Below are 8818 nucleotides of genomic sequence, written 5' to 3'. Positions count from 1 at the left end.
CTATAACCATCTGCATGACTTGCTGCATAAATTCACATAGTGATGTACTAATTTGCTTCTGTGCTTTAGCCATTTAGAGCCACACCGTACCCATTATGACTTTGCACCAAAAAAAAGAAATGTGTTAAGTGCAACACGTGCCAGCATTTGTTGTGACCATGAGTTAAAATGTGTTTCTGCACAAGACATCAAAATAAGATCCTGCACATTTAAACAGTTAATGTGGTGAATCTGATACAGGTGTAAATTCTGCTCTCACCGTTGGAAAAGAAAAGCACCACACTGTAAATAAAAAGCATGGAAGCCAACATACTGTACCAATCTCATTGTCTGCAGCATCTCATTACCATGATCATTACTGTTCACCTCAGTGCGCCTCATTGTCCACAAGAGGTCAGACATTAACAGCAGAAGTCATAAATAGTGCACTTAGCACCCCTGCCTCTTTACGCCAAATTCTGATGCACGTCGAGGCCAGAGTGCAGAGCTTTCTTTGACGTGAATCAGTTTTATTGTGTATTCAGCATTTTCATTTTCAATGGGAAGAAGTTTGCACAGGTCATTGACATCCAAGCAAAAGCTTGTTTCTTCGCATGTTTCCAGTGCAGAGGTATTATTATTTACTTTTCATAATTTAAAGCACACCGTGGCCTGGCCCACATGACTGTAAAGTGTTTGTCACGCCTTCTCTGTAAGGAGGCAGGTTCATACCGCCACTCGATCCCGTGTCTCGGATACGAACGCTTGGCCCGGACTGAAGCTGAATATGTTCTAGTAGTTGCGCAACTTAACAGTTCACACAGAACTATGGGAACCGGAGTGAGAAGTAGTGACAAGCTGTCCGGTTCTGAAGGTGTGATGGAAAAAAAGAAGAACGTCCTCTATAATGCTCTGTAGCCTCTACTGAAGTCGCGTTCATTTTAATTTTGATTTTATTTTCACAAAACCTGGGAATATTTGTTTGTCAAGGTCTCGAAAGAAAGCGTGGTTTCGGTGGACTGACTTTTTAAAGCAGGAATGGCCACTGCAAGGCTTGATTACGTTGCCCCGTGGTGGACATACTGGCTGCACAATTTTCCCCACTTTAATTTCTTTTTCCAGTCGGTCGACAACACTTTCAAGCCGGAGGAGGCGAGCTATCAGCAGGTTGGTAAATGGACTTGCGCGTAAAAGCGCACGTAGTTCCAAAAGAATGGCATCAGAAAAATCTGAGCTCTTGTGGAACACCGACGGTGGTAAACAACATATTTAGATTAAGACTTATAAAAAAAAAGTTGTTTTAGACAAACTGCTGTGCTGAGTGATAAACGCTGTTTCTTTTCTTCTGTCTCTGTGATGCATCAGTGTTGCTCCCTCAAATGCTGCAAGTGTTGATCTCAATGTCAGGAAGTAAGAGCCCCACTGTGCTGCAGTTCTCACATGATGACACATGACCTGTATTAACTGGGCTGTAAAATATTCCAAGTAGTAAACAACATGTATCTATATATCTGCACGTTTGCACACATTGCTTAGAGAAACACAACTAACCCATCGTATTTAACAAGTTTATTACTCTTGAACACTCAGCTTTATCATGTATATTGCTCCAACTTTATTTCATGTACGTTTTTATGCAGTCTTGTTAGTATCTATAGCTTAGTTTAAAAGGTAAAACATCACACTTAATGACTGCTCATTCTAACACTACAAACAACCTACTCTGTGTTAGAGATGGCTGTGTTCCGATCTTTCCCCCAATCCTTTTCATGATTTTATTCCAAGAGAAACTGGATCGTGTATAACATATTTTCCACAGTGTAAAGATATTCTTCTTCAAATTAAGTGTTTCAATTTCCCCAGAGTACATTCATGGCCATTTCAGGCCACGTAAATGTCCCAAACTGTCATGTTTAGTGATGGGGACTGACTGTCGGCAGCAGGACCAGAGTCATTATAGATAAAATGGGCTGTGGGATGGGAGAAAAAAAAGGGTATTTAATGCTCAGTTGTTGCCATAGTTTTCCATCTGCAGTCAATCATTTCATTATGGCCGTTATATATTGTGCCTTCATTTCATGGACTTCATTTTCTTTGCTTCTTGTCACTTTGACTCTTGCCACAAAAGAGATTTGTTGTTTGTTTACAAAGAGCTTGGATTTAATTCTCACACTGTGTACAGTACAAATGAGTCACATTATATCACAACAGCATAATTTGATGGGCAAAAATTTAATTAAAAATCACTAATGAAGTTCATATGAGCCAAACAATCAACACTGCATTCTTTTGATTTACTCCAACAAAATAAAATCTTTGTGTTTATTTGTTGGCTGACAGATAATGTTTTTTCCAAATCTAATTTAGAAAAATTGTGGACATATTGGTTTACTGAATGACGATAACATTGCATACGGATCTAATTTTCAGCTTGGAACGACTCATGACAGCCATTACTGTCTGGGCTATATTTCAAAAATACTACAGTCTTCCCAAAGAAATATGAATTAGTTTAAAAGTGTGGCACTGCTTGCTCCTTTTTGCCCCATTCATTCAAGAAGAAGCCGTTACCAAGAACCTCTGAGCTCTGGCTTAATGTGCCTCTCTCAGACACTGTTGGTAGTCTGTAGGGCTCACACTGCCCCTCAAGCCTGAGAATAATTCATGTTCTTCATTTGACAAGCTCATCTGTTGTCTTTGAGGAAAGTAAAAAGTGCAGATCAGCTACAGACACATTTCCTAACACTTGTTGTTTACTGTTTAATTAAATTAGACAGGCATACATACTTGCAAACGTACTTTATACAAACATCCTTTTAGGAAGATAAAAGATCAATGACCTTCCAGTCAATTACTGCAGACACTGTAGTTGCTTCTGTCTGTCTTTCCTCCTCCTCCTCATGAATCCTTTCCCTTGTTATGGCATTGCAGCCTGTGGAAATTGAAGTGCCTGCCTTTCTAATTACAAAACAATGGAGTGGAAAATTAGAGAAGAGAGTGGAACTAGCAGAATGAAGAGCCTGAAACTGAGTTATAGTGACAGAAAATCTAACAGGGTTGAAACCACTGTACACACTCTACAAACTGTGACTCTTCGCTCATCAAATGTGTCCCCATAACCAATGATTAGCAAATCATTAGATTAAGGTTTTGGCCTGGATTCCAGTTAAAGGAAGAGCATATCAGCTGGCACCGTGTCTGTATCGACTTATTTCATTTAAGACACAATCAATCTTACTGTACTGGCTCAACTCTATTTTTTCCTGTGCAGTTACATTGAAATTATTCAAGTGGGCATGACTGGTATTTTTTTTTTACGGCCACCATTGATCTTTCTTTGTAAAGCAATGTTCATCAACACCTAAGCAATAAACAATTTATCACTTTATGCTTGTTCACTCATCCTGAGCACCGTTTTTGTGAATCGAAGGGCAAAATGAAGCTGAGCATGACGTTACATGAAACAGAGTTTGAACAATGAAGGACTACGCAAAGAATATGCAAAATAATATGATTTAAATTCAGCCACAGTGTCAATGTCATCTAAATGGTATAATTAGTCACAGACATTGTGCTCAAGGAACAGCTCTGCTTAGTCAGCCGGACCCAGACTTTCTGAACTTGCGGGCACTAATACCAGAGTGCAAACTATTTGCCATTAAAACCAATGTCATGCTTTTCTCTTGTCTTTAAACTAACAAAGAGCTCCATGTTTTGGATTTGAGTCCACTAAAAGTAATGCCCGTAGTGATGATTAAGGCTAAGGGAGCCCCAGTTGGTATTTTTTGTTTCCAATATCACGCAGAAAGTATCAGACAAAACAAATACCAATGTTTGTGCAGCAGTGTAGACACTTTTTAAATGGTTGGGCGCTGTAAAGACTTAAGTACTTAAATTGTTGTGTCTGCTGCCTTTAGGAGGGGTATGCATTGAGAAATAAGCTAGACAGAACTATAACTAAATGGTCATATGACTTGTCTGTAAGAAAACAAACAGGATTTTAAACTTTGGTTTAAAGCAAGAAATATTCCCCCAAGTATAATCTGATGCAATTAAACAATGCCATATTTTTGTCTGCCTTGGAGCATTCTGCCAGGTCTGTATTTCTGTAATCTCTATGTACTAATAACAGCCTTGCAGAGAATAAAAAAAACAAAAATAACAAGAACCATGGGGTTTTATAATGAAATAGTCTGTGTTTCATGTGCATACAGGCTTTCAATACAGCATTTCCTGCTTCTCTACATCAATGTTTCTCTCCATCCTTCAGGCTTTGACTATTTTGTACACTCAGAAATCACAAGACCGAATGAAAGCCATTGAGTCACATGATTCTCCTCTCCCACAGCCTTGGATCATTTCTGTTTCACTCTCAGCCACAGTCCGAGTTCTGCTGTTGCAGAAAAGGTCAACATTCTCTGTTGTCTTTTTTCACCCCCAAGACCATAGACTTCTATGTTTCTTTTCCCTTTGTGATGCAGTCAGCAGTGATGATGTTGATCATTGGATGAGGTAGCTACACGCTAACCTTAACAATATCTTTACGCATGAGTGTTGTCTGATACTGGTGGGTTGTTTTCACTCAGGCTGTCAACCTTTCGGGTGGCGGGGTCACGCAGCCTGACATCAGAAGACAAGCTGTCTGCCTCTTTAGAGATATTTGTGGATATAATCTGCGGAAAAGTTCTTTCAGCCTTGACTTCAACTGATGGAATTTTTATTTCCCCTTTTCTCTCTCCACTTTCATGCCCCCAGTCTCTGATATTTCTAGCATGTGTTGGCGCAGTGGGTGTGGGTCTGAGCCTGCTGGTTGTGGCAGTATGCCTGGTCTGCATGTGTTGCTGCCGCAGAGACGTAGATGAAGACACCAAAAGGCCTAATACCTGCTGTCTCACCTGGTCTACCGTCATCACAGGTCTCATCATATGGTGAGTCTAAAGGGTTGAATGGTTAAACAGTGCCGTTGTGTTCTACACATGTTATGACATCTGCATATGGGGATTAAGTTTTGGATTTAGCCTCTCATCTACTTTGGAAGAACACTGCAACAACGTCATCCAGATATTCAGGTAATCTAGACCAACTTTATCGGAGCATGGGGCTGTCAAAGTATATGATGCTCACATTCAAATAAGAGTCAAATGATTGACTTTATTTAATTACATACAAAGTTCAACAGTAAATATAATGCCTTCTTGTAACCAAGTTCCACCCTTTCCTTCTAAAGAATACAAATCAGGGTTGTGAACAGGGCCCCTGATCAGGTGACGGCTGAGTGATCAGAGTGCTAAATCCCTCAGCTGACTGTTCAGCTGACCACTACCGCCAAAACTTTGACCACTGATTGATAAGCTTTGTCCATTTGAATGCACCACCACACCATAGTGATGCAGCTTTTAGATTTTTCCTGGTCTTTTACAATATTGTTGTGTGCCTTGTCCATTGTTAACTGTAAATAAGATTTACTGTACCAACAGCATCTGATATTATCACAAGTATCTTGGCAGCAAGCTTCCAAAAAACTTCCAGAGTCACATAATTGTACTTGAGTTTATGAAATTACACTTTGAAAAAAGCATCTCCGGATATTGGTCTACCTAATGAGTCACCAAAAAGGCTTGACTGAATTTGCGTACGATTCACTCAAACTTGTGACATTTATCTAAGTGTTGGGCTTTAACTTTGTTAACTTTCTTTGTAGATACCAAGCTGCTACAGCACACAAGGCCTTTTGTGTCGTTAAGTGACTGAGCGTGATGCTGTTTAGCAACAAGGCTCTGGTCTCTGCTCATAGCTCTCTGTAGAAACTTGTTCCAAGGGACATTAGTGTATTCATCTCGGCAAATAATATTTGTTATATAATTGACAGATGCAGCATCCAATTACATAATCTAGCTATAAATTAACAAACAGTCTTTACATTACAGATTAGGTTTTTGTAAAAGTATTGCCTGCTTCCTCTACATAGCTACACTGAATTGCTGATACCAGCATTTTATCTATGGCTTTAGAATGTAAAGTTGTTTCTTTAGAAATGTTTTCATTGTTTAATACCTATTTTCTGACGTTGTTATTGATGGGAGTGTTTAGCTGTTGCAGCAATCGAGTATGTGCTTGTTTCACATTTTTTATGGCTTTTTTGCTAGATTGGATCAAAGTAGGCTTGTACAGAAACACATAGAGATGTATTTTAAACAGAAGTTCTCATATATGACATGGAACTCAGCTGCATATATTTTAGTTCTCTCATTATGCTGGGTCATGGGATTTCTTATTATGTGTTCATTGCATTTAACAAAGATGTTATTGTTCACTCCATTCACTTTCTCCAGCTTTTAATTCAGCATGATACTCGAAAATAATTACATTTCAGTGGCCTCGCAGAAAATAGAAAAAGGATTTAAGAGCCGCTGCACCTCTCTGGATGATTATTTCTGACCCCAGGAGAATGAATGGAGGTAAATTAAGGTTAACAATAGCAAATAAATCGAATATTCTAAAAATCCTTCCTACCTGTGTCGGTTTCTTTTAACCCCTGATGCAATTAATTATAGCAGCAATACACTTGTCTGCACAGAATCACGGCATTTATCTGTTATTACTTGTTCATACAGTTTGGCCGTTTGCTCTGCACACAACATGTTTTGAGTATTAAGATGCAATTGTCCAGTCATCACACAGTCTGTCAAGTCATCCATCCTTGCAGGAACAAAGGCACTAAATATTCTGAAGTGCACATAAGCTCTAGTGCTTTTGATTATTGTGCTGCTTTCCTTTAGCTGCTTCAGATAGCCTTTGTCAAAGCCACAAAAAATACTAATGCGTCCCTGGAGGCTAAACACATGATGCCCTGTGTCATTACTGTGTCGTTAGTGGGTCTTTTTTGTCTCCGAAATGTCAGTAGTTTGGCCACAGGGTTGATGAAGAGCCCATTGTTCAGGTTGCAGCAGATCAACTGAAACAAAAAATGTCTTGAAAAGAGTAAAACAAGTGGTCTTTCATCAGCTGATTTATGTAATTTTTTAAACCACAAAACATGAATTTTTGCTTGTAAAGATTACTGTTATTGTAAAAATGTTTTTGCTCCGACTTCATTGTACACAGAAAGACCTTAATTGCCCTAAACATAACCTGAGAGAACTAGTTTAAGAGATGATACACAGGCAGTGGTTTTCATTATGCTTACAAGGTCACAGTGGCAGGATGCTAATGGACACAAAAAGAAGCACACATAGTGGCATATCACACACATCCTGACAGGATTTATTAAATATTAAAATAAAATAAAAACTCCACATCCTTTCTTTGCAATTTAATTACTTCCTTAATTGTCTGTCTCACTGCGGAGGATGATAGTGTTAACACCTCACTATGTGTACTTTTTGTGTGGTTTTGCAGCGCAGATGGTGTTAAAAATCCTCAACATAGGAGTCATTGTGAAAGTAAACTAGCACTTAGTTTCCCTTTATTGTGTTTGTCTGTACATGTGGTATCTCAGAAACAACAATCCTGCTCTGACTTACTGTTATCTGAAGTTTGATTGATGAGCTCCTTCTTCTTGGTTTGGGAAATGCCCCTAAATACGGTTGAAAGTGTAACTAACCCCCGACATTTGTGTAGAGTGACCTCACCGCGATAAAGTATGATGAAATTGTGTCATCGCTCATGTCACTGAGGACTGCTAGCATAGAGGTACACTGACTCTGGGGGTTAGGACATAAATCTTCCCCATAACAGAGGGCTCTGAAAATCTCAGGCTGCTGGAAAGGTGGCAAATAGCGATCCTGTGTTTTCCACTCTGATGCATTTAGCCATGAATGGGATAACAAGTTACTGCTAAAAAAAAGAAAGTTTGATACAGAATGTTTAGGTCAGAATGTATGTGTGAGAGAAAGTGGTCAAACAGATGGAAGTAATAAAGGGTGGAGGGAGGGATTTTAAAGTAAGAGCTATGACATAGATAAAAATAATTTCTTTCACATATCAGCTACAATAATCAGCCCGTATGGCAGCCAGGAGGAAGAGATAAGTTAAGGAAGTAGCAAAGGACAAAACTTGTTCTAAGACTGCAAATTTTTGACTAAACTTTATTAAAGTATAAAAAACTGAATTGTATTATACTTACTGTCAAATCAGAGATGCCTTCTTTTATACGTGAATTTGTTGAACCTTTTTCAGTTGCCAATAGCATATTTTAATCTATAAATGTACAAAAATTCAAGGTTCAAATATAGAAGAAGATTATAGAAAAACAATACAAAGCCTGGACCTTTTGGTCTAAAGATCAGCAGTTCGATACCCGGCTCCCCCATTCCATGTTGTTGTGTCTTTGGGCAAAACACTTAACCCAACCAAATTAGCTGTACCTACAGTGTGGGTTTGGGAACGAGTGTAAGTTAGTCAGGCGGTCAGGTGGAACCTTGCATGGTAGCTCCTGCCATCAGTATATAAACTGGTGTGAATGGGTGAATTACATGTATGTTGTAGGACTGTTTTGGCGCTGTACAAGTCCACTTACAATAATACATATAAAAACCATCAATGTTCCCCCTTTAGGAGTTGTGAATAAGATTTATTTGTCTTACTTGTCCTCTAATAACCTCATGCAGTCTGTTATCAAGAAGTACCATGATAAAACAAACGGAATTAATTGTGTTTATTTATTTACTCATTAAATCTGAATCTATCCTTTTTTTTTTCACAGTTCTGCCGTGGGAGTGGGTTTCTATGGTAACAGTGAGACCAACGATGGGGTGTACCAGCTGACCTACTCGCTCTACAATGCCAATCACACATTGGGTGGCATCAACAATCTGGTGAGAGAAAGCATGCCAAGCGC

At 39.0% G+C, this 8818-nt stretch overlaps 1 protein-coding gene across 1 annotated transcript in view; it reads left to right on the top strand.

Moving 5' to 3' along the window:
- Nucleotides 1-814: 814 nt before the first annotated feature.
- Nucleotides 815-8818, top strand: part of LOC129098655 (protein tweety homolog 2-like) — a 27687-nt gene continuing 19683 nt past the window's right edge. The window contains exons 1-3 of the mRNA XM_054607725.1: nt 815-1146; nt 4735-4907; nt 8684-8795. Coding sequence (XP_054463700.1) covers nt 1018-1146; nt 4735-4907; nt 8684-8795 — 414 coding nt within the window. The 5' untranslated portion in view covers nt 815-1017. The remainder of the gene's footprint in view (nt 1147-4734; nt 4908-8683; nt 8796-8818) is intronic.

The sequence above is a fragment of the Anoplopoma fimbria genome, chromosome 11 (assembly GCF_027596085.1).
Source record: "Anoplopoma fimbria isolate UVic2021 breed Golden Eagle Sablefish chromosome 11, Afim_UVic_2022, whole genome shotgun sequence".
Classification (NCBI taxonomy): Eukaryota; Metazoa; Chordata; class Actinopteri; order Perciformes; family Anoplopomatidae; genus Anoplopoma; species Anoplopoma fimbria.
The sequence above is the reverse complement of the archived record's forward strand: the minus strand, read 5'-3'. Positions and strand labels throughout refer to the sequence as shown.